Source organism: Lissotriton helveticus, chromosome 6 (assembly GCF_964261635.1).
Source record: "Lissotriton helveticus chromosome 6, aLisHel1.1, whole genome shotgun sequence".
Taxonomy (NCBI): Eukaryota; Metazoa; Chordata; class Amphibia; order Caudata; family Salamandridae; genus Lissotriton; species Lissotriton helveticus.
This window is the reverse complement of record NC_136067.1, coordinates 802,941,707-802,969,284: the sequence shown is the minus strand read 5'-3', so window position 1 is coordinate 802,969,284 and position 27,578 is coordinate 802,941,707. Positions and strand designations below refer to the sequence as shown.

Genomic DNA, 27,578 nt, shown 5'->3' with positions numbered 1-27,578 from the left:
TAGCTCTTCCCTCAACCCGACTATTGCACAGCACCCGCGCGGGCTCACCTCATGCCCTACGGGCCATCACCTAGATGCAGGTGGGCTCCCGCTCCGCTTCAATGTCTCTCTCTGCACTGTGGCAGACAGGTCTCAATGGTCTTCGCTGTGGCACTGGCGCTTCTCCTGTCAGCGAAGGGCCACTTCGGCTTACTTTGCGGGGCTTGGTGGCAACTCGGCACTTGTCGCTGTCACAGGCTCACCTTATGCCCGATCGCTGATCTGCCCTACTCCCTCTCATGGCAGTCTGCGGCGGTCGGCTCCTTGGCTGTCCTGCCTCCCTCGCCTTGCGTCTCTGCCACCACGGGGCTCACTTCAATGCCCAATCTCTCAGCAGCAGGATCTTCGATGCGGTGTGGGCACCCACTGCCTCACCTACACCCCGGGGCTCTTCACGCTCCCCGTAGGCACTCCGCTAATTTCACCTGCTGCAGGGGGTGTCCTTGACATGGGCAGCAGACATCCCCCCTTCAACCACCTAACCAGGCGGTTACGCATGCAGGATTAGCCCGCTCATCGCTAATGTAATGTAGTGCAGAGCCCTAGGCTCTCATGCACACACAGTACTTGGTGGGTAGAACTGGCCCAGAGCACGTGCACCCAGCCCCTTTTACTGACAGCGTCACATGTAAAATGACACCTGCGCTGGATGGGTGTAGGGTGGGTTGTAAGCCAGCCCTCAGGAACTGGCTGGTGCAAGACGACTAGAACAGTGACCCGCAAGCAAACCGTTCCGGTGTGAAGTTGCGCTTGCCGGCGATTGAGCTGCTCTTTCACGTTGGCCTGGTGTGGTGGTAGGGCCAAGACTCCTGCCCCGGGGAAGGGGTGGGCATTCCAGCTCTGCCTTGCACTGGGGGCCTGTTTTCGGCACTGGGGTATCCCGTGCTGGTCGGTGAGCCTTCCCCCTTACAATGTCGCAGTAACATCTCTGGAGCTCTTGCTGCAGTGCTGGTTGCTAGATGACGCTTGGAGTCTCCTGGACACTCGCTCACCTGCGGAGTGGTGGCACTCCTTTCTCCACAGTCTTTTCTCACCAGGGGACCTCACTACATGCCATGGCTGGCGGTGCCTTGGTTGTGTGCATGTCATGTTGGGAGGGGGATCGGCCCAGCAATAAGGCAAATTCACACAGAGCAGCACCAGGGAATTTCCAGCAGTAACAACAAGAAAATGCTCAACAAAGTAAAAGCAAAGCAAAGTAAAAGCACAAGGACAATCTCAGCAAAGTAAAAGCACAAGATTTATTCCCATTTGCATCAATATATTATTGTACCATGCTTGAGTAGAATTTCAAATATGTAAATCACACATCTTTAAAACATGCCGCTATTATCCAGCCCTGAATATGAACTCTATAGATCATGAATAAAGAAGTCAGAAACCAGCACTAATAGGTTTGCTCCGGAGTTTAGAGATTCACAAAGGACCCAATATGTGCTCCAGTGACATTGACAGACAGAGTACGACAATTCAAAAATGCACCCACACCCAAAGGCCCCTTACCCAACAATCACCACCAAACACAATGAATGTGGGCCAGGCACGATCCCCTACTGCCTTTATTACCCGACTTACCATTTCTGGTCTTTAGTACTACTCAAGAGCATCTACTGGCGCCCCCCAGCAATGACTGTGACCGTTCCCCTACCCACCCTCCCCCTTCTGAATATTATGTAGCATATCATCCTCTTTACTACTGTATGACGTTGTCACTTCTGGTTATTGGATGCCAATTACCCGTACCTCCTTTACTTAATCAAAATAATTGAAAAACAAAAATGCGCCCACAAGATTTCTCTAACCAGTGGAACATATTGAATGATTAAATGTGGATGAGATATATTTTATACATTTATTTCTCCGCAAGGAAAATATAGTCCCTGTATACTTCCCATTGATCCCCATTAAATTTAGGGATTCACCCTCCCCAGTCCCACCTGGGGAACACACTTTCTACGGCCTTTAAAATAATTTGATGTGCATATGTTTCCATGGTGGGAAACTGCCCGCAAGTGATATGTGACTATAAGCAGACATATAAGATTGTGGTGTTCACCTATTTCAGCATTTTCTCCTGGTGCCTTTCACTTAAAATATCGGCAGGAGCAGATAATAGGACATAAAACAGTTGTAATGTAGTGATGCAGCTTTATGAAAAAGTAAAAATGAATTTATTTTTAAAATCCTAACCGTGAGGTGCGCTATGACTAACAAAAGAAATTCATCTTTTCTTGCCTTTAGATTGTGACAGAGCCCAAATAAAGCAAGTTGTGAATCATTTAAAGTGAGCCATATATGCACTTGTGTTTTATATGAAACATCTGTTCTGAAGTCCCATTTTCACAAAACGAAGAGTACCTACTAGATATTATTGCCAATTGAAAAGGGTGTTCCTATCTAAGCATCTGTTACTTCAGTATAAACATATTGCACAGAACTATATATTTTCAGAGCTGTTGCTTGTGTAATAGGAGAAACCATCCAGTTTTCAGACATGTTAGTTTAACACTTTATGTACCTTTATAAAAATTACTTAGTATGAACAGATGTTAACAACTTACAACTATGGATGGTTGCCTCGTGGTTTTATTCATTACATTAGGAAGAGATTTTAAGTTAAAACATTTTCTCCTGTTCTTTACACTTGAAATGTTAACATATAGAAAGGGTATTTTATGCACTACTGACAAGTATGGATATTTAATTTGAAAAGCAATGTGAAAATGATAAGAGCATGGATACTAATGTAATGATAAACTAACCATTAATATGCCTGTAGGTAAATTATTAACAGGTTGAGGATCAGGTTATTATCAGTTGTCACCAGTATAACATATATCATTTTTAAAATCATTGTTAGCCATTATGAATCTGATTAAAACAACTTACAACTATGCCATCATAGCAGGGGAGGGATGGAAAGAAAATTCAACAACACCAACCCACCTTGAAAATATTCCATTTTCTTCTTCCATTCAGAATCAAATTGTTGATCTAATACATAATCTGTTAAGCTATTAAACAAAAGACATTAATATCACAGAAAAGCTCCAAAAGTCACATTGTATTCCTCACCAGGTTTGAGATCCAGAAGGCACAGAAGGGTTGAACAGAGAAACATGCCTTTTAGGCTTACTCCATGAAACTCTGATATGAGCTGTCCGGCCCCTCAGAATGCCTCTTCACTAAAATAAAGTTCACAATGTACTGTTTATTTACCACCCAATAACTCACTCACTCTGCTGCCAGCTCCCTTCCTATTGTCCATCATTGAAACACACCAATGGACCCCAAAATGTAATGTGAGCATTATCTCTCTGCCTAACTTCAGCTGTATTATCATCCTTGTATATGCTCTATCTCCACTCATTCCCAGAAAGCTATCTCCCAGGTACTATGTAAAACAATGTGTTATCCCAACTTCATCTTAAAATGTCTTTACTATGCAACTATAGATAACAATAAGAAATTCAGCATCTGAGCTGTAGGGAGCCACTGCAAGATTAAATATAACCAAGCTCATCCACTACTGCCCACTTATGTGGCAGACTATTTGCAGTCTTTGCCAACATTAAGCTCATCATAAATGATGAGAACCACATGGTGTGTGCAACCAGGAGAGGAATAAAGAGACAATATAGGTACTACGCTACGAAATAGGGACTAAAAAAGGGGGTAGACTTGAGGGGAACAATGCCAATAATCCTAAGCACCATTCCTAATATTGATTGGTCCTTTAATTACCAGTTTTGGCTATCATTCTATGTAATGACAGCAAGTGTGTGCAGGTATTTTGGTACAAGCCACTTTTGTCCAAGAACTAGGATGCCAGTATTTGCAACCTAAAACAGTTGCAACATACATTATTCATCAGTGGCTATTCTATCCTGTGGTTTGAAATATATGGCTCATGAGTATGTATGCACCACAACGTTTTCTGTTTAATTTGAGAAGTTAAGGTTGTTGTGATGGAAATATCCTACAAAGGACCATATGACAGCTTTTTTTTCCAGCACTTGGGCTATTAGGATCTTTCAATGTTGTTACCCCATGATTGATAATTGTTAAAGGATGGATGTAGGAGCTGGATTCTAGCCAACCAAATTAAGCTTGGCTGCGTCATCATCCAAGTTGTAATCACTGTATAAAAAAGTTTTTTTTCTTTTTAAGGCTTGTAGAAATTGATGCTTATTTATGTGGGCATTCACTTAATTCTAATTTTCATTTATGTTTTCGTTATATTAGATGCTTATAGGGTGCTTCACAGACATCAATCACATGATTACCATTCATGGGCAATTTCTTTGAATGCATCTTCTCCTTTAAATTCAGATTACCAGAACATCATGGCCTCTCTCTTTGCAGCCACTTACCAGTCCTACCCCTGTGTTTTTATGCTAAACAGACCTTCTTTACCCTCACCTCCTGGTACAAACGTAGCCAAATTCTACTTTGAGCTAATCACTCATATACCACTCCAACATGTTAAGCCACCAAACCCTTTTATATTCTAACAGTTTACAATATGTCTTTGATTTACAAAGATTTGTCATTCATTCAAAATCAGAATCAGAATCATCTTTATTCGTCTGCTAAAAGCCATAAAAGTCATGTAAAAAATTTGCAAAATAGCAGTAAATTACTTATAGCATCATATATAAAACAGTCTATAAAATACATAAAATCATGCATAATACATCGATCTGCTAGTACAACAAATAAATTAGTCTAAAAGCATTGATCTCCTGGATTGGACTGCCGCTTGAACATTGGGTAACATAACAACATGTTTCATCATCTGACAGGGTTAATAAACATTGATAGGCTTGTAAGCAAAACCGGAGATTCCTAGACCTCAAAAAAGGTACAATAAATATTTTGGTGTACATAGTATAATAATCACAAAAAAAGAGAAAATGTAACATTGTCTGCTTATACACTTTGCTACATGTTCATACACTAGTGTCAAGTTGGGTTGATATGAAACCTTGAAACATAGTGGACATTTCACAGTGCCAGCACAAAAGCTGGATAATAAAGATCATTCCGAATTTTCACTGGTATTCCACAGAAAATCTGTAGAGATGCTACCAGGACTAACACTTGGTTTCTGATCCTCACCCCTCAACCTCTCTTCTTTAGCTCATTCTAACAATAAGACTTGCACTTGCTTTCTGCCAACACCCACTTGCGGCATTCTCTTCAAGAAAATATCCACTAGCCCAATCGAATCCAAGGCTTTTTTTAATGAATGCTATTCATGAGATACAAAGACCCCTATTACAAGCCAAGCGATCTAAGATTATCGCCCTTGTTAGTTCTGCTTTATCAGAGCTCAAAATAGATGCAAGAACCAGCCAAGTATGTATAAAATCACTTACAAATTTCTAGACCTAGTTCTTTGTGACAGATAAAGCGGGGTGCAGACACAGGGGCCATCAGTATTTTCCCCAAGAAATGATTCTCTTCTCTTTGAAGAGTAATCGAGTCACCGCACCCCATTAGTAGCTATTGGCAAATACTAGGCAGAATGTATATTCGTAGAAATGGTGTAAGTGCCTTTTCTCCCTTAGATGATAGGAGACTAAGCAATCCTGTTTTGTGCGCAATGCATTGACCATGTCACAGATGAATTAAAGTGAACAGCAGAGAAGAAAAAGTGCTAGTACTCAGTAAAACGTTATTACCCACAACAATAGAGAAGGGTCACATGTACCTGGAGCCATAGGACATTAAAAAAGATTTGTTAAAATTAGTTCATAAATCAAGATTAGCCGGTCAAGAATTCACTAAAAGATGCAGGGCTTTTGGGGGTTCGGGCAATTTACTCCATCATCTATTTATAACAATGCTGGAAGAGGGGCTCGTTTCACTGTGGGTACATCTGGTGTGCACTTGCAAAGCTCTTAGCTAAGATCATTAATATATAGAATAAAAAGCTGTGGGGCTAAAACATACCCCGACCGATACAGAATTCATCAGTGACTTCACCTTTATTCCCAATCCTCAGTCGCGACTTGGTACCAGTGTGCATGGAAAACAACAAATGTACTAAGCAGGTATTCATTTGCAAGCTGATGAGTAAATGCCACAACTTAGCCCGATTAACACAGTCGAAGGACATTGACAATCCATAAAAGCCAGGTGTTATGTGGACTATTTCGACACTGTGTATTTTCCTATGATCAGACTTAAGTTAAAGGCATTGAACAACCATCACTATACCACTTCGAAAGCCGTATTGACACTTGTTACGCACATTATTATCATTGACCCATTCTATTATTCTATTGTACAAAACTCTACACAGAATTTTAGCTGGAATATCTATCAGGGAGATTGGGTGATAACACTAACATCCCGGCCTATTACCCTTTTTGACTATCCAGACAATGCCTGATGAGGCCCAAAAAACAAGGCGTCTGAGAGGGTCTCATGCTGTTGTAAATACAGTCAATAATGGAGCCGAAAGATTTATAACATCTATTGGGACGCCATCAGGACGAGGCACTTTCCCTCCCAAGCTCTCCTGCCATTCATTCATACCATCTGTCTCGCTTTCAAATCCACCTTTATCCTTCTTCTGAAGAAGCCCTTCAGAAATCTCTAAATTCTAAATAACTATTCCACTTCTTTTTTTTCTACCTTCTCTAAAAGATAACTTACTTTTTAGATGAAAATCCCTACATCCATTGCAGCCAAAGTATATTTACTTTCAGTTGGCCTTTCAATGATGGGATGGCTTGAAAACATCTCAGAATACACAAACACAACAAGTCTAACTTTCTTGATACCAGTCTTTACCACCTTGCTAACATCTTGAAGGGTAATGGTGCAATACATTCCTACTTAAAAAGAGTATTGATACCTTCCTATGTATGTTCAAAGAAGCCACCAGAACAACCATCTCAAGCTTGACAATCAACAAGTTACATAGCTCACCATATTAAAACACTGGTGTCACTGGTGTCACTGACTTGGACCCCTGCTAGACTTCCATGGGCCTCATTTACAAGCACATTGCGCTGCTGTGTCACTTTTTTTAATGTACCGGTGGCAGAATGGCCTTGCTTATATTTACAAGGCCATGTAAAGTCACCCTGCATGACCTTTCGTGGCCCTGTAAATATGGGCCCCTTTTGACCATTTCTCTTCGTGACAGGGACGTTCCATGAGGGTTGCTGTGGGTGTTCCCACCCAACATCCATGGAACCTGACACATTCCCATATTTACAATGTTTTGTAAAGCTGGGAATGCGTCAGGTTCTGGAGTGGCACAGGAAGAGAAAAGGCTATCAATGGTTGTTTGTGTGCAGGAAGGGACATCATCCCGCAAGGCAGGCACGCTTGCAACATGACGCAAGGGTGCCTGCACTGCAGTATGGCAGCCAATTGTGTGCCAGCGCAGGGGAAAGCACACAAATGTTTTGTATTGTTGTTAGTACGACACATCCCTGTGCTTTTAAAATGATGCAGCTCGTCGCAGCAAAATGGCTCACTGCGCTGCATCATTTTGTAGTAAATAAGGCCCCATGTATTGATTTTATGTACTTTGATGTTTGGAAATATAGTTGTAAAGATAGTTCAAGGACGTTAAGGAGGGCTGCAGGTCATAGTTTCAAATCCTGGCACAGCAAGCCATTCTTTCAAAAGCAAACAATGAGTAACAAAACTTAATAATATTAACGCTTGTTATTTACCATACCGTGTAAATACAACTGTGGGAAGATTTAATATATAAGGAACATTGTTTTATTGCATTGTCACACTGACAGCGAACTCTTCATGGATTAGGTCACAGGTGCAACATTTTGTGAAATGTGTACATATATTATTTTTTAAATCAAATAAAAAGTAATCCATGTTTTGTAAAAACAATGTAGTGATGAAAATATAAATGACAGCAATAAATATGAACTGAGAACTCAGGACTTTGCAGGAAACTCATTGACACATTCGTGCCCCGCCTCCTACAATAATATAGTACACATGCCAATGTTACTTATAACAGCAAACATCCACATATATATATATAGTATAACAAGGCCTTATCTATACAACTTCGCAAAATTCAGCTGACCTTCTATTGTATATAACCCTAGAAAGTGAGTTGCAGGTTTACCTTTCCCACCTATGCCCAGATGAAAAATGAAGAACCATTAAAAGGTGGGACCCTCCAACACATCATTCTCCAAGCTAAATTGTCAAGCTAGGAAGGCAGGCCAGCAGCTGTTTTCATCCAAAAATATTACTGTCAATCACCCTGCAATGGTATGACACCAGAACATTGTAACCAAAATATTGTCAGAGAGAAATATCATGACAAAAATATTAACTATATTATTAACTCTATTTCCCAATTAGCGATAATAATTTAACATCAACATGCAGTAGTACAATATATTTGTCAATGATATTTAGGTCATAATATTTCTGTCAGACAACAGTTTTGCTAACAATATTCCTACATACCACCCTATGCAAGCACAGATGTGCTTCAAGTGCTAATATTGTAACCGCACAAAACATACATATTTGTTGCTAGCTCCATCGATATCTGTTACCAAAGTGGACTAAACCAGGCAGGTAAATATATTATGAAATCAACAAGAGTTGATCTTTTTAACCCCTTTGCTGCAGCGGCAATTCCGCCACAGTGCTAGGGGGTAGAAGGGGCCGCGCGGCGTTCCCATGCTCATGACGGAACCGCTCCGTCACGAGCCTCGGGCGCGCTGTGCTTGTGACAGAGCGGTTCTGTCACGGCCCCGCCCGCTCATTAGAACGCGCCACGCAGGCGCGAAATCAGCGCCGCGCAGGCGTGCCGAGCGGGCCGTGACGGAACCGCTCCGTCAGCAGCACAGCGCGACCGAGGCTGGTGACGGAGCGGTTCCGTCACCAGCATGGGAGGGGTTAAGCTGATTGGCACAACTCCCAATATTTACTTTTGTCATCCTAGTTACTGTGGAGGCCTATAATGGAAAATATAAGGAAAGAAAGATTGCCCTTCTTCCCTACAACTGAACAAGAAGTTAGACAAGGCCGGATTGGACATACAGGACATCGAAAGTTTACCGGGGAGGCTGGAAGGGTGGGGGTCAGGTTTTGTTAGTGGAGGTCCGTTTTGTAGCAGTGCTGCGGTTTTAGAAGCACTGCACAGCTTCTTGTAAAATCAGCAGTTTTTGGACAACAATAAAATTGTCAATTTAACGCTGGTTATTAATGTACCTTCCGATTAGAGCTTTGTCTAATGGCAGATTTGGCTCAGCTAAGGTACCACAGAAGGTTAATATGCCTGCTACAAAGAACGTGTACCATGCCTGTCGAACAATATTTTATGTACATAGCACAGTGGGTTATTCCTTTTTTCACAGAGATTCTTTTGTTAGTGTGCAGTTGATAAGTTACTATAGTAATCTATCGCAATGAGCTATGAACTGCCATAAAAAAAACTGCATGAAAGCTGCATGGTACAAGTTGTAAAGTTGTTTTTTCCAGTCTATCATGATACTGATGTTACTAAAGATTATTTTTTTGGGTAGAAATAAATTCGTATTTTTAACCTCAACCCTAACCACTGTGTTATGTTCTAAACCTTGAATTTGTGCTTCCCCAGACCAAACAATCTTTAAACGAACCTACCAGTATGGATGGTGTGTTCATTCTATACCTTGTAGTCCCCTTTACCTTAAGTAACATTTTCTGTACACTGATTTAAACATGTATGATTGATTGTCTCTGTAAGTGCATGTGTTGTAAAGTGCTCTGCCACCCTACACTGGTATGAGAGGTGCTATAACACAAATAATATATATATTTGAGAGAGGGGCTATGGAGAGATGATAGGCACTGTTGAAAAGTAATACTAAGGGAGTCACTGAACTGCACCAACATAGATTGTGGTATCCTGGTGCATAGTAAAATCAACATTTACCATGCTTGAAAAGTTAATACAATTGAATAAATAATGACAAATGTGTTTTAGAATGCACCATTTTTCCCAAATCATCTTGGGGGAAGGACCGGGGTTGGTCTCACAAAATTTGCCAGAGCTGCTTTGGGTTCCCAGGCTGGCCCTGGAAATAGGTCGAACTGAGGCAACTATATGTTTTAAGAAAGAACAACCTGGCAAGCTAAATAGGCAGCATTACATTACCACTCGCTAATGTTTTCTTCTAAAAAGCAGACCTGAAAGTGTGCATAATTGACTATCATTTTCTGAACCAATCCAACTATACTAGCAAGAGAGAGGACAATACGTATAATTTGTACATGTCTTAGCTGTTAACTGGGATATTATTTTGACAAAACGTATCTTCTCTTTTCTTTCCTTAGGGGGAATTTTTGAATTTGTGGAAACTGGGCCCTTTGGGGCTGAGGAATTAGCCTTTCGATTTGCTGTGAATACAATCAACAGAAACAGAACCCTTCTGCCAAACACAACTTTAACATATGACACCCAAAGGATAAATCTCTATGACAGCTTTGAAGCATCCAGAAAAGGTAACATTATATATCATTAATCTTCTTCTGTTTACAGGGGATAATAGTTTCCAGCATCACTGTGCTTGCCAAATGAGATGGCTGGCACAAGAGCAATATGAAACGATTTAGTCTAAGGCTCACAGAACAATACGAAGGGAATTATTTTTGCAAATAAACACGTTCTTTTAGAAATTACTCTTAATGAGGAAAGAACGCAATTCAATATTCTCGTTTAAAAAACATTAACACATGTTAATAGGATATTTTAAAAATTGAACATGTTCAAGGATAACAATTATTCTGTTTGTGTGACTGTAAAAAGACCCAGGAAATTGAAGAAAAAAAACACAATGCATATATTTACTATTTCTCAGCTCTTCGAAACTCAACATAGTGTTAATGTACAAAGCTAATGGGTAATGCTGATGTAAAATGGTATGAGGGTGGATCAAAGTCATTACTGTACCACTCGTGAATTTACTGCTAGATTTGTAGCTCAGTCACAATCACAATGGCAGACATCAGTAAGGAATGCAGCTAGGGACTGCTCATCAGGACAGCAGCGTGTGGGGTGCTGCCAAGGATCAATGGAACATCATTGAAAAAAAAGCTGGAAATAAAAAGGTAAAGAGATCATTGTATAGATGTTGAGAGGCAAATATGCAGGTGACCTTCACCATTGAGACACGGCCAGAGCTATTACTGGGTTTTGTTTCCAGGACAGACCATGAGGCTCAATTTCCCCTATCTGATCCTGCCACTTTTCTTGAAAAAAAATAAAGAGAAGAGTGGCAGCGAAGCAAAAAAAACATGTGGAGGGAGTTGGGGAAAACATGAATCCACACAAGTGAGAGAGGACAGAGAAGAACCAGGCAGGGTGATTTGGCCTTCACCACTTAGAAGAATGGTCTTCAGTGGTGAAAGACTTAAATATTTGTTTCAGTGGTGAAAGGCCTAAATATTTATCTATTGTGAGCAAGTCATGATATAGTGGTGTTATGAACATATATTTAAAATTATTTGTGTACTACTATGCTGCTAATCTAAATTTGTCAAATTGTCTTCCGTGCAATTTTGTCTGGCTTAATCACCTAGGCCTCATTTACAGCAAAATGACGCAGTGCGGAACAGCAAACAATTTGAAGCGCCAAGCTGTGTCATTTTAAAAGCACAGGGATGCGTCATATTTACGACAATATGAGGTATCCCTTGTCTTTCCCCTACAATGGTGCACAATTGGCTGCCACGAGCAAATGTCGGCACCCTTGCACCATGGTGAAAGTAGGTCTGCCTTGCGAGGATGATTGATTTTGTGCCGGAAGAAATGCAGAGAAATGAAAGTATTTCTCCTCATTGCGCCCCCTTACACTTCTCCTGGGGAGGCGTAGGATTCTGATGCATTCCCAGGTTTTCCGAAATGCTGTAAAAATGGGAATGCGGCAGAATCCATGGATGTTGTGTGGGAACACCCAAAGCAACAAACATTGCACGCCCCTTTCATGCAAAGTAATGCATGAAAAGGGGCCATATTTACAAGGCCCTGAATAGCCATGCGGGGTGGCCTTGTAAATATGGGCCAGAACACTGCTCCACCAGTGATTTAAAAAATGCATGTATCGGCACCTCAAGGGGCTATTAAATAAGTCCCTGTGCGCTACTGCGAAGCATGGATATATGTGCCAAGAAATTTGCCCTGCTTAACTGTATTGTGCAGGTTGAGGTGTTTAGCACTTTTAAATGTTCAAAAGGTTCGAGGAAGATGTTTTCTTTTGCTTTAGTACTCAACAACCAGTCCTAGTGGAATAAGTTCCTTTATGTATGTATCTTTCATCTGCGTTATATTTCCACTGCTATTTCTGACTACTTCTGTGGCCCTTTAATTGTTCGTTCCATATGACAGAAATCAATGTTTTGCTGGGTTAACCCTGTTGTCTGTAGAAACCTGGTATTCAGGCCCTTTAACCCCTTGGGTGCAGCCGTGATTCTGCGCCTGTGCGGTAGAATCGCGAATGGGCGTGTTCATGACGGCTCCCAACCGTCATCAACACACGAGCCCCGTGATGCATGACGGCTGGGGGCCGTCATCAGCATCAAAGGGGTTAAAAGTACAGGGCTTACTAAACATTTCTCAACTACCTTTTAAAGAACCTTCCACTACTTTAGTCAGAAACTGATCATCTTAAGCAATCAGTGCATCTGCTAGAGCAGGCATAAAAGCAAAAGCTATAAAAACTCCGTCCCATCTGAATATTAGAAGACTTCTGTCACATGATGGCTTAAAAATTATCTGAAAAGCTTGCTATTTCAGCACCACTTCCACAACCTGATATAACTTTCTGAACGGGTACTGTATCTGACAAGGTTTGTATCCACTCTGCTAAACCTATTGTATTAGTATGCTAAATTATTACTATATTACATATCATATTGGTCACCATAATATGTGATGTATTATTATATATCATATTAAGTGCATTATTATCTTCTATTTCAGTTGTGTGAAATGAAACTAATTCTATGTAAAAGGCAGTGCCATACTTTAGGCTCGTTTTTGGCAAAATAAAACTGCTATTAAATAAATAAATAAACAAAAATAGAACAATTTAACAATTTGGTAAGTCAGCTATAATATGCTCATGTATGGTGTATGATGTGGAAAAGTAAAATTCTAAATGCAGACCTGCAAGGAAAGCTTTTCCAACTGGTGGGCATATATATTGTCACATAAACGTACAGCCAACTACGTAGCATTAGAGGCCCCAGGCTCCATGACCTCTATCACCCACAATTTTTAGCCAGACTGAAACTCATCCAGAGTGGCAGTCTGGTTATTCCAGCATTTCATGTCCCCCTGGCTGGCTTCCCAATACTCCTGGGTAAATTTCCAGAAGCTCACTGTTTGGTTCGGTGTGCCAGCATGTGGCTGACAACATCCTGAGGGGCTCTCACAGGAACTTGCTCCCAGTCCTTCTTCACCAAACTCAGAGGCCCTTTCACGGATCCCCATACAGAAGCTTAAATGGGCTAAAGCCAACACCCTTCTGCGGTACCTCCCTTTTGGCAAACAAAAGGCATGGCAGCAGGGCACCCACTTGCACCGCATGGGCTCTGGAAGGCCCATAATCATGGTCTTTAATGTCATGCTTAACCTTTCAACAAGCACATTGGTTTGTGGGTGGTATGGAGTGGATAACTTGTAGGTTACTCCTCACTCTTTCCACAAGGCCTTCCAATGAAATAAATAAGTCTGAGCAAGCGAACGGAAATGACACGCCACATTATCAGCTCTTACTAGTCCCAGAATATAAATCTAAGGGCCGCCAAGACATCCTCAATAGATCAAATATATTAAAACTAGCGGTGGGCATCCCGGTGCTTGAAGGCTTGGCCTCGGAGCACATTGAATCTATAGAGTTCCTTCCCCCTAGAGGCATTCAACCATCTGAGGCAACCTTGGTGTCCTTTAAGTCGGCTAGCTGGGTGGGTGCCTTCTTGGACCACAAGACCACCCTGCGAAGTTGGGGCATTAGAGTTTACCCATACACCACGCGTGGCTACCCTACCACCCTGCTAACCCAATCGCCACCATCCCAACAAGTTGCAAGCACCAGACTGGCTATTAATGCCAGAACATACTCGATCCTAAAAACGCATCAGGACCTCAAGATCATTGTAAAACACCACAAATAGAGGTTCCTGATGCTGACTCCAAGGATGGTGGTGGCTCCCCTCGATCTTGTCAAATAAAAGTTCAGAATGAATCCCAGTGGCAGGGCTTGTGGGTACAATAAATAATCCCTTGGACGTGCAAACGTGGCAAACAGTTTTTCCAACCATAGACGAACATCAAGGACATGATCAATTCAAATCATGTTCCAGGAACATCAGTGGGCTCCACCACAAAATCGAGAATCAAGAAACTCTCTCTTTCCTATGTGAGCACACAGCAATAGCCCTGCAGGAAACTTGGGCAACTGATGGCCACCCTATTATTGGGTTTATTGAATTCTGGAATCCAGCCCTTAGGGATAGTCCCCATGGTCACGCAAAAGGCGGCCTATCAACTCATATATCCACCAATTTAAAAGGCACAATTAAACGAATTTCTATTAAAGAAGATTGGATTCTAGGGGTCAAAATCAATCGGTGGCTAAACCTGCGCTCACTGCTCCTTTTAAATGTATACATTAATCCAAGTTCTCGCACTAAAAAAGCCCATTTGGCCCGCCTAATAGAAATTATGAGCAACTTAGCCGCCGAGCACCCAAATTTAGATTGTATCGCTACGGGGGACTTTAACACTAACTTATTCCAGGGAATAACTGCGGACACTGAGGAGCCTTCCTTGTTCAACATCATTGAGGCCGTAACCCAAACCAGACCGCTGAATCAAGCCCACAGCGAATTAGGAGAGCTCTGCGTGTCGAGGCTTAATAGTGCGGGTTACCTGGTGATGAATGGTAGGTCAGCAGGGGATACCCCACCAAACTGGTCCTGGTCAAATGGTAGCAAATATTCCCACTTGGATTACACCATCTGTAATGCTGACCTTCTACACTATCTAGACATCTTCAGCATACTTCCACGCTCCGAAAGCGATCACAGGCCCCAGGTTTTCTCTCTCAACATAAGACCAGGGACTCATAAACTAGCACCTTCAACCTACCAGGGAATATACTCTGAAAATCTAAAGCGCCTGAAGTGGAGTGAAGATACTGGCCCGAAAATCCTACAAGTGGGTAAGGACTTTACAAACAATGGCAATAATCTAGATGCCTCACCGACTGCCACCTGAACGTCGCTTTGCTCCCACCTGACTGGATGCTTTCCAGTTAACATGCAGGGTCATTCGAACTCAGACTCGCAAGTTTGCACCAACTTTAAACACAAAATTACTCAAAAAGTTAAGGAACAACGCGCTACGGCTACTTGTTAAATCTCCTGGCAACAGCGAAATTTTGAATAGATATCACAGAGCCCAAAAGGCCTTTAGGTCTGCGATCACCAAGGATAAGCTTATATATGAAAATCACTTCTGGTGCAAATTGGTGTGGGAGAGCAAGAGGAAAAACGCTAGGAAATTTTGGGCTGTAATTGATTACTCAAACTCGAGTTATTCAAGCTTTGGAACTGCAAACATTCAAGAAGTAGAATGGGCAACCTATCTCACGGACCATTTCAAGGCACAAGTCCATCCAGATCCTGCAGGACAGGGTCTGCCAGTAGAATTGGGTTCCGGTCTTGGTATTAAAGGGCGCACCTATATCGATTCAACACACCGGTCCGACGAAGCTCACTGGGTGACCGAAGACAGGACAATTACTATGGTGACAAAGGCTAGACAAGATGGAGCACCTAGCCCCAATGGCCTGCCACAAAACCTGTTTAAATCAGACATAACCTTTTGGTCTGGATTGTTAACTAATCTTTTTAACTATGCATTGAGAACTGCAATAATACCAGACTCGTGTCGGGGTGCAATTATTCATCTGATTTATAAATCAGGTTCGCGTGCTGTCCCCAACAACTATAGACTTATAGCCTTGTTGGATATTGAGGCGAAACACTACGCAGGGCTCCTGCTGGAGGACCTGAGGCAATGGGCAAATGATTATAACAGGGTGCCAATGAACCAAACTGGGTTCACTGCTAACTCAGGGACCATGACCAATTTATTAGTGGTGTCATCTATTGTCGACAAGGCCCTTTTAACATCCAGGTTTGTGTTTTGTTGCTTTGTCGACTTTAAAGCCGCCTTCGATAGGGTCCCCAGGGAGGCCCTATGGGAAAAGCTGAGAAAGTGGGGAATCCTTGACAAATTATTGAATGCAATTATTCAACTGCACTCCCGCACCTGGGTTCGAGTGAAGTTAGGGTCCGGCACGCATCTCTCGCGAAAAATCTTTACATCGAGAGGGGTTAAGCAGGGATGCGTGTTGACCCCTCTCTTATTCAACCTGTTCATTGCCGATTTATCCAGTACCCTGGATGGTGTAAACAGCCACTCGCCAAAGGTAGGAGGTATGGCATTAAGCAATCTTTTATATGCAGATAATCTGGCTCTGTTTAGCCTCACAAAGGTGGGGTTGCAAAGGCTTCTTGATACACTGCTGCAATACACGATTAAGAATCAACTAGAAGGTAACCTGAAGAAGACTCAGGTTGTCGCATTTGGGAAGAAGCGACATGCCGGTGGCAGATGGTCTTTTAATAACAATAGCCTCTCCATAGGCCAGTCGTACAAATACCTGGGGGTCCATTTGGACTCCAGGGGCAACCTTATAAAGCAGCGCAAAGAGATCGCAGTTAAAGCAGCGATGCTTGCGGTGTCATTGACTAAGCTTGCAAAAAATCTTTCAGGTCCCACTCTGTCTCCCCTCTTGGAAGTCCTGAAAGCGAAAATTGGTCCCACCTTGTTGTATGGCATAGGGATTTTTAAAGGGAAACTAAACACTGCTTTAAATCGACACACGATAAAAATGTATAAAAAGGTTTTTAGGTTGCCATACTCTGCATCCCCCCCACAGATCAGACTAGAGATGGGGTTACTGAATTATGATGTTTCCTGCATCGGGGTATTTCTTAATCTCTGCCATAAATTACGACAATCCAACCCAGGTTCATTAGAGTCTTTAGTTTGGCAAGAAATAACCGAGAAAAAACCAGGAGGAACTTTCGGTCGACTTTTCAAGGATTATATCCAGCAAATTTCAGCAGAGGGCCTTTGGGCCCTTAACCCTAGTCAGTCCGCATTTAAGCTTGCAATCAAAAAATGTGTAAGAACGCTATCACTCATCACTGATAAAGCACTGTTTTCAAAACGAAGCCACGCGTGGGCAGTTATTAACTCCTATAATCAGCTAGTCCCTGCCACTTACTTTTCCAGTCCTTTCTCACTGTACTTAAAACGCAGCTTCATAACTATTAGAATGGGTGACTGGCGATTTTTGCAAAACCTACCCCCCTGGCGCCGTGCGGAAGAGGATACAACCTGCAGAGGGTGCAGTGAGGCAGCAGAAACGCTCCTGCATGTGGTCTGCATTTGCCCCGCCTTCGAACTCCAACGTAGGCTTAAGCTGAGGGGGGAATGGAAGCGGTTGGGGGTTCGGACTTGTAGGCAAGCCATCATTGCTGCACTGAGCCCGGATAATACTGATTTAAATATAAGACTGACAAACCTGATTCAGAATGCTTATTGTAATTTTAAACAAAAATGCTCTGTCACTGCTTTATCCCTACCCTTTTTAAATTAATGAATGCCTTTTAAAATAACTCCAACCCATTAGTCAACCAGTGATGAGAATAGTTTAAATAGTAGGTTGCGAGTAAGGGTTGTTTTATGTATGTACTCACAGCTTAGGGGAGCAGTTTTAACAACTGATTGTTTGCACTGTTTTATTATGTATGAATCATAAATCTGAAATTCTCTTTTAAAGATATTTGTTTTATATCTAAATAAAGACTTTTTTGAACACATGGCCTTCATGTACCCTGAAATGAAGTTGGTGCCCCGGTCTGATACCACCTCTTTGGGGGAATGCAAATGGATAAAGATCCCTATCAGTGCCCTGGCTACAGTGGGAGCAGTCACAGTCCTTAAAAGGATAGCTTCTGAGCCTTGGGTGGCATGGTCCACCGAGACCAGCAAAAATATGTGGCCCATGGCGTTCTTGGGGTCCAGATGCCCAATGATGTAAACTCTCACCCTTTCAAAGTGGGTGCCAATGGCAGGACAAGGTTCCAGGTGGGCTTGCACTCCCCCCTGACTTACCACTCACCTGTAAGGTAGGATAGAATATGCAGAACTCATCTGAGGTCTTCCTCATTTGAGGCCAGTAAAAATGGTTAACACGCCTATCAAAGGTCTTGTCTTGCCCTAAATGACCTGTCCGGGGTACTTCATGAGACAGCCACAATAGGAAGGCCCTGTTGCACTGGGAGGCCACCAAGACATGAACTGCACCAGGCTCAGGAGCCTTGGGCTCAATATACAGGTGACCATTCACCCAGTAAATCAGGTGTTTGCCAGAGGCATCACTAGCTGCCCGGGTCACAGTTTGCTGTCGAAGACCCACAAGAGCAGGGCATTCCCTCCCTCGCAAAACTCCTCCCTGGTAGGAACTCCTTCCTTCTGCCAGTTGGACAGCTCAGGCAGGTTCCAGAGTTCAGCCACATCCTCGCCTGTAGGTTCTGGGGTGTCCTCCTCAGGGTCAGCCTACTCCCAAATGTGAGAGTTTCAGGAGCGAGTTTCCCCTGCCCCTTGCACCTTCTCTTCTTGGCAGGCAAATAATCCATTCATCCATGATACAGGTTCTCATGACTACCCTATGGACAATTTGGTCAGGAACACCCACTCAGGCAACCCTAACATCTTTTTCCAGGCAGTATGCTCTAGGTCATTGCCATGGGGACAGTCCACAGGCATGGATAAACTCACAGCTACTCTCAAAGAACCTGAGACACTCCCCCCATTCAACCAGAGCTACTGGGTAGTGATTCTCATGGTTGTCTGATGCAACAACTTTATGGAACACATGCCTGCTCCAATGTCTCTCAGGGCCTCTCAGGGCCTCCGCTCTCTGCCAATTGATGGTGATGCACTACTTGTATGTCCAAGTATTACTAGGCATGAGGGTTCTCTGCACCATCTCGCCATCACCCACAGACACTAGAGTAACCTCTACCCTGTTCCCTATACTATTTGGGACAATCTCCTCCTCAATTGCTACACTAGCTAACCCCAGTGAGTGTGCACTGGTGGGGGTCTGTACCCTCTTGGGACACTTGGCATCTCCCTTGAAGTGCCCTTCCTGTTGCCACTCAAAGCACTCAAGAGGGTGCCTTGCCTACAGACCTACTGTCAGGAAAGCCTCTCTTTTTCTTCTCAGTAGGGGGGTGGGAATCCTGACTCAAATAACTATTTTGGGGCCATTAAGAGAACGTCTTGCTTTTGTTTTTGTCCCCCTCCTTCTTCTGGAAAGCCTGTGGTGATCCCCTGCAAATCCCTTTCTTGTGGACTCTGGTGCTGACCCAGCAAGCCTCCTCAGTAGCAAGCTCACTGGGGTCAGAGACATTACTGTCAACAAGGTGTTGGCACAGATCTAGAAAAAAAAGACTCTTTTGCACTCAAATTATACAGCCCCTGATAATCCTCGACTTCACTACCCTTCACCCAACAATCCAGTGCCTTGCAATTAAAAGACTCCATCCAGGTGCGTTGGTATAGCCTTTAACTGTCTCTGAACTTTTACCGATACCTCTTTGGGGTCAGACCATATTTTCTTATCAGGGCTTCAGTCATAGGGGATACCTCATTCTGCCACCAGCATCTAGAGTCAATAGGGTGTCCCTTCCCTCACTAGGAATGTGCCTCCATAGAATATCACCCCAATCCCTCTCAGGGATGTTGTGCATTTGCAGGGAAATCTCAAACGTGTCAAATCTTCTATCTATGTGATTTCCCACCACAGACCCTTAGTATGTGGACCATCTTGTCTCCAGAGGGCACTGATGACCTACTAAAGCACTTGACTTAATTGCTTACCTCTGATGTACAGTTCCTTAAGGCTTCTCTCATGAGCCAAACACTCCAAAGAAATGCTCTCCCCCATGGTTAGTTTATTTTACTCTGTTTCCATGGCCAGCCTTTTCTCCTCTGAGGCTATCTTTTTTTCTATTTTTAACTTGGCCAGCCTCATCTTGGGCTTTTTCTCTTTCTGCTTGTCCTACAGCTCCTCTGGGGACCTGAATAACACACTTTTCCATGCCCTGGGAGGGATATCCAATCCTGAGAGTATGTTACCACCCTCCCCAACAGGTCGCAGTCCAAGACCCTCCATGTAGGTCCTGGTCCAACTCCTCCACATCATCCAGCTCCTCCTCATATTCAAACTCTTCCTCCTCATATGCTGGGGTTCGGTGGGCATCTGTCCATCCTCTCAGGGATTTTTGAAGCTCTGCTTTTTAATGCTCCTCTTAGCAGGCAAACTCCTGTCCTGAGAAAACTCCTATTGCTGGATCACGTAGTAGCTCCCCAGGTTGGCCAGCTCAAACTCCATGGTTCCATAGGAAAGCTTAGGGATACATTATTAAAGTTATTCCCACCTAGGAACTAGATACAAACTTAATTTGTGTTCTTTTAAAAATATTTATTACAAATCCAATTCATTGATAAAGTAGGATTTGTATGTTCAAGGTAGTTTTGAAAAAGGCCTCAAGAAGGCCATTTGCATGAGCTTCAAACTATCACCCAGGAACTGAATCGCTCAGTGATGAGGTGTGAATTGGCTCCCAGAGCTGAGACAAGGGCTTTGGTGTGGGGAGGTGCCCTGTATCATTGACAGGATGACCATCTAGGCAGTGTTGAGGAACTTACTTATCTTCAAAGGGGCCTGCCCTGCCACAGGCAGATGTAGCTCACACCTGGGCCTGCACCCTCGATTGTCCTCCTAGCCAGCCATGTACCAGTTCAAGTGGTAAACGAACAGACACCAGAACCATTTTTGAGTGATCACATGGGAGGGATTGCTCATTTCCCTGACTACACCTCTAGAGTGGACAAAGGAGTCCTGCACGGGTGAAAAAAAGGTTCTGTCATGTTGAATTTATGTACTGGGCTGACCTCTGGGATTTGTTGCCTTGGGGCACACATAAACATCTGCAAAAGTGTTTAGATTTACCCTTGGAAACTTTTCCCGATTGGTTATGGAGGGGACAGTAGACACCCGCATCCACAGGTTAGTGCCTACCATGAGTGTGGTACCACTGGTCACCCTCTTCAGATCACTGCTAGGCCTGTGGAAGACATAAGAAGGACTGAATTTGCTGTTGAGACCTGTGAGGAGTAGACATGCTCCCATTTATAGGCAAGACAAATAAGTGTCTCCAAGGGTCAGTTGGATGTCCTTCCATTAAGCTACAGGGACAGAAAAGCTGCAAGAAGCTTCCTTTCCTTGACGAGCCTAGCTGTCAAATTTCTACTGGATCTACACTAGAACCTGCTAGTGGTTTCTGTTTGAGTAATTCCTAACCCTCAAGTGCTGTTCCTGCAGTGCTGAAATCCCTGGGTGGTGTCAGAGTGTACCCCTCCTGCCCAAACCTAAAAAGCTGGGCCTTAAAATCATTTTGGTATCTTTTTGTCTGTAGAACTGTTGATGGACCGGGACCAATGTGCCAGCAGCAAATCTAATGCAGTGGGTCCGATGCCAACCACTAACTGACGGTGATGACCTTTTTCGGTTACAGCATGCAGCCTTGCCCAACTGTGGAAACACGACTTCCAGGAAACAGTCTAAGTCCGAAGGAGTAAATCTTCACCAGGTCAGATGCCAAGCAACATCCGATCAATGTTGATGGCTTCCTGGGCGCAAACTCTGGACTTGTCTCTCTCTGAGCTTTTCCCACCTTCGTCAATGATTTCACTGAGATCTCATCCTTCATCAACCCATTGCAGAAGAGCCCATCCTTCGAAATGAGTCTGCAGCCTTGCCTGCTTAGGACTCTACCTTCTTGAAAAAAGTTCTGAGTATGAACGTAACTCTTTGACTGGTACCAACCTGGCCCCTGTAGCAGACCCGCACTCCACCGCATTCAACCCCAAACCTTACCCTTGTCCCAGTCTAGTGTGATCACTTGCCTGCATATGGTGCTTTGTGCTTTTTTACACTATTTCTATTTTACATTTTTTTTTAAGTCATATCTAATGCCTATGAAAACCTGTAAGATATGGTAGTATTGGATGCTCCCTCATCACATTCAGCAGGGGGTACTATCATTTTGCATTATGCCACTGGATAACCAGTCAACTGATGTTTGCAACACCGATTTTGGGAGTAATTTTGCCTTAACACAACAAAATGTGTCCAATTAAATTCGTCATATTCTATGAAGGGTTGTTTGCATTTTGTGTTACATTTGTGTTAAAGCTTTACAGTGCATGTAGCATGACCTAATAAAAAAAATGCCGCCAGGAAACCTCTAAACAATATGTGCCCAGTAGCACTATGTAATAATGTTAATTCTCTGTAAGATCCTACAAAACTCCTACTTTTTAGAGAGACCTCTTTAATTCTATCTTTAGATTTAATTATGTTTCCCGTAATTGCAGAGCATAGCAGTAAGCCCTTTAAGGAAAATAGTGTTGTTGAAACTGGCTTTACTTACGTTAAAAGCCTGGTTTCCAAACAGCCCGTTTGGCTTCCATTAGAAGTCACGGACACAATGACATTACTGATAATAACAGTGCTAATAATTACGGGGAGCAGTACCCTTTCTGAATCTGCAGGCTGCAGCGCCTTTCCTTTCTCGCTCTTTCGTGTACAAAGGCGCAGCAATTCAGGTTCAACAGCCATTTTCCTCTTTGTATTTCAATTTCTGGATGATGAAGGGTTAGCGGGCATTGGCTGAATACCAGACGGCAATTTTTTTTAAACCTGTGTTTAACACTGGGTTGGGACGAGGCAAAGGCTGCCTTATTTCCCATTTGTATTTGGTGAATTGTGTTGCTCTGAAAGCTTCTATTTGTGTGCAGCAGCAAACGATCTTCCATTGACAAAAATTTCAGAGGCAAGCTTTTTTTCTTTAATTCAAGGGGATCAAACAATAATGGACTGTTCACTGCACAATGAATGGAACAGAATAGCAGTAAGGACAAGGCCAGTGCCAGGACGAGAAATAAAATAATATGTAAAAAAAAAAAATATATATATATATATATATATATATATGAAACAAGCGCCTCCTCTCAATGAAAGAAGCAGGAACCTCCACGGGGAACTCAATGGCAGAGCCTTTAATGACAGATTGATGGCGAATGCATTTCGGCCGGTATGTATATATATATATATAGTATGTATATATATATATATAGTAACAAGTTCGATGAACGGTGTTTGTTGGTTTGATAATTATTTAGAAAAGTCTGCAAAAATGTACTACTGTGCATTGGAAAATGGCCGCTTGACTATCTTTATCTAATTCTAATTCTGAATTGACTGCCTCTTAGCGTTTTACATTGTAAGGAAGCCATTTTGGGCTCCACGAATGTACCGGCGTCTTCGGCAGGGCAACGTAAACACGTTTGTTTTCAGTGGATTCTTCTGATACAAATACATGGTTGAATGCACCTTCGTTCAACCACATGCATGGGGGGCTGGAGGGGGGCATTGTGCACTGTGGTAGAATAAAACGAGATGGAAAAAAAGAGTCCTGATTGTCAAAGGTTTCAGAACGGAGAAGAAGAATGCAGTAGGGTCCCCTATGTCGCACTTCAGCGATAGAGACAGTACTCTATCCAAAAGTAGACTGCGCTTTGACGCAGGAAATGATATACTTGATGTCTTCATCAACACCATTAGTAATACTCCATGAAAGAAATGTAACTGCCAACCCATGCTATCATCAAACAGAAGATAAATCAGGATGCTGGCTATTCTTAATGTGATCTGGTTCCGACCAAACATTTATATCTATCTCTAAGTATTTAGCTCAAATATATGAGGTATACAAAATTCAATAATAGACCACGTGCCACATTTACCACAGTAGAATGATATTTGAAAATTAGAGTGCTCAGGATTTTTATTTCCCGAAACTATTAGGCATAATGGTTTATGCCATACTGAATAAAGTATTTGCACACTCAACAGCATACTTTAGCCGATGATAGCAGTTTAAATGATCACAATGGCTTGAATGAATCCAACTTTGATTACAGGGAATCAGAGATGCCATACATTAAGATTTCCTTTAAAAAACAATAAAAGGTCTAACCAGACCTTCTTCTTCCTCCACATACCTTGCAGGGGGCTCCTCAAGTTACCATCAATTGAAGCAATCAACTTCCCAAATAATGTTAAACAGTCACTATTTGTAATGCGTAATAACGTATACAACATATATATTAGGAATCTCTTTACACCTTTGCCTTGCATTCTTATTTGTCAATGGGACAGTCAAAAAATGGATCCCTGCAGGAAACCCTTTTTGACAAACATTTTACAATGTACATGGTTTCAAGAGGTTTGTTCTAGTATCCCCAGCTATACGCTGATAAGTACATGGCCAAGAAGAGTCGTGCCTCTCATGGATGTTGTAGCTTGTGTCTGGTGTGTATTTTTTGTTATGGCACATGTACTGGTATGTCTACACCTTCTTGAAGGCAAGGTGCATCAAATGGATTACTTTTTTGTATACAGTGGCGCCAACAACTATCATGGAAGTCCTTTCTACATGTATATTCTGCATTGTTTCAGGGGGAGGTTCGCAAGCAGTGCCTCCCCTTCTTTGACTGTATCTGTGGCAATCAATATTTCATAAACTATGACTATGATGAACCCCACTCATCTGCAGAAATTCTCTGAAGGCAGGTACTGGTTCAGTATCATAGCTCTTCAGCACATTTATCTTTCTTCATGCAAACCTTTTTTTCCAGTGGCCTCTCCCTCTTCTGGTGTTGTTTAGAGTAGGTGTGCCATTGAGAGAAAAAAGCTCCCAGTTTACCATCTGTGGCTCCAACCAGGCCATTACACTTTAAAGGAGCAATTTTGTATAAGCTGGTGAGGGATGCTCTCTGTTTTTATGGTGTCAACATATGAATGAACGCAGCTGTACATGGGCCTCAAGCTTAATTAGTGAAGGTTGTCATGGTGGAGTCGTAGGGATGTATTTCTCCCTAAATGTGTTGCCTCCCTTTGTGACCTCCATGCTGCTTTACAATGCTTGTTGTATCTTCAATTTTGTTTTATGCAGGTTCTTGCCAGAGTAAGTACTTTGTTTGGCAGGTCTAGGTGTCTGTTCCCTTATACATTTTGAATTATGTAGGGGAGTTTGTGCTCTGATGGGTGTGTTTGTATAGTTAGTGTGGTTGTACAAAGCAGATCATTCTTGAATTTTTGGTTCTTTGTTTGAGTGGGCAATAGCTGCTTTCCTTTACATTTGTGGACGTGTTAATGCAAATATGATTAGCCTCATAGCACTTAAGATGCAATTAATCTTGGTGAAGAACACTTATAAGAGTTAACAGTTGTCCAGGGATGAGGTAGTTTTGGGAAGAAGTGACAAGGATTACATCGACCCTGGTCGATACTATGGTTCAACCCACCCCAGAATTTTGTCTGTTAGGATCCAACCCAGAGCCAAAGGTGCTACGTATTGCCACAGGTTTCTTGACCTGACGTTCATGTTAAAAAAAAAAATACAAAAGGCGCAGCAGCAGACCAAGGTCAAGCACATTAATTCTGTCTGTTTCAAATATATGCTGGTGCAACTTCTCCCAACACCCGCTGCCAGAAGATGTATAAGAAACCAAATGTTCATAGAAAAAGGAAGGTGCACTCCAATAAAGTCAGTTGCGCAAAAAGGTTTTTTGAAAGTTCTTTTCTTTATTCATATTCCTTCTTTTCATAAAAATGGCACAGCCAATGCGTTTCGTTCTCCTAGTGCCACAGGAACTTTGTCAGGGCTTACGCAGAGAGCACCTTGATTATGGTGATCTCAATCAGTTAAATAAGAGTCCTCACTACTGTGCGTCACCAGGGTGAAGTGTCCCGGGTGTTCACATTCTCGAACTGGTCATACAATCCGCATCAAAGATGCTTCCAAAGGTAGTGTCCTCATTCAATGGTAGATAATTAGTTTCTTCCTATGAGGGGAGTCCTCCTATGTTTCAAAATATTCAAGGAACAATCCCAATGATCTCGTCGTATCTTATAAAGAGTTCCGCATTCAAATAAAGAGAACCGGATTCATGGATAATATGCCTCTATAAAAAAACCTGTGTCTCAAGGTATTTTCCCAAAGGGACTAAATGATCATAAAAAAGCACCTCTTCCAATGTTCCGCGGAGTAGGCCTATCATCTCATTGTTGCCTAACATAGGGCAACGTTAAAAAAAACGAGAGACAGGAACAGTAGGTAGAAGAAATTCTTCTCCTGCAATATAGCCCGATGTACACCCTATAAGTGCCACGCCTGTGATGTCGAGGAAACGAGTCCCCGGCACCTGTGATAAAGTGCATTCATCCGGTGTATCAGGTAGCCAGCAGAGACCGCAATTGACTTTATTGGAGTGCGCCTTCCTTTTTCTATGAACACCTGACGTTCATGTTGTGGAAGTGCCAGATCACAAATCACTGGTTGTACCTGACATGATGGTCTGGCATCATACTCTGCTGCAGTGGGCGGAAGCCGAGGTGGCAGTGATGAAGGAGGACCAACAGAGAGGATGGGCTGGCTTGATCTCACAATATGGGACATGTACATGCATAAATTGGAGGCAAAGACTTTGGAGACAAAGGATTTCACTAGGCCCCCATAGTTGAGAAAGTGCACAGACATATATACAAGACGGGAAACATCACTTACAACGAAACTTTTACAACGCACTACCATTACAACGCGGTCATTACAATGCAAACCATTACAACGCATTGCGCTGGGGGGTGCTCTAGGATAGGGAATAGGTTAATTTACTATCCAATAACCTTCCCTAGTGTCCACGGGGACTGGAGTTGGAATAGTAAATTAAACTATTCACTATCCAACACCCAAAAGCGCTATGCGTTGTAATGGTATGCAATGTAAAAACCACGTTGTAAAGGCATGCGATGTAAAAGCATGCGTTGTAACGTCATACATCCATACAAGACCTATACAAGAGATGGAGTGGGATGGCTCATGTGAGGTGAAAATGAGCAAAGCAACCACTTGGTAACTTGGTTTGTTAAATTTGAAATATCAAATGGGATTGAGCAGACTTTAACTCCCTGCATGGGGTGGGCGTGATCGAACCATGAACGAATGAATAGACTGCATATATATGTTGTTGAAGGGTACTGTGATCTGCTATTGTACTGTTGTAAATGAGTTGGTGGTCCTATGGGGGCAGGTTGTGGGAGCTCTGATACTGCTATAGCTATGTTGTTGCTTATAACACTAATAAAGAAATGCAAATAAAGAGTTAGCAGTAATTAGTGATCAAAAGGCAAAGGACAAATGGTAAAATTAAGCTTCATTTCCAGTTCACATTTTGTGTGGTTCATAACGTGTTTTTGCATAGC

At 42.6% G+C, this 27,578-nt stretch overlaps 1 protein-coding gene across 1 annotated transcript in view; it reads left to right on the top strand.

The window, feature by feature from the left end:
- Positions 1-27,578, top strand: part of GRIK2 (glutamate ionotropic receptor kainate type subunit 2) — a 1,557,632-nt gene that overhangs the window by 324,201 nt on the left and 1,205,853 nt on the right. The window contains exon 2 of the mRNA XM_078648357.1: positions 10,372-10,539. Coding sequence (XP_078504483.1) covers positions 10,372-10,539 — 168 coding nt within the window. The remainder of the gene's footprint in view (positions 1-10,371; positions 10,540-27,578) is intronic.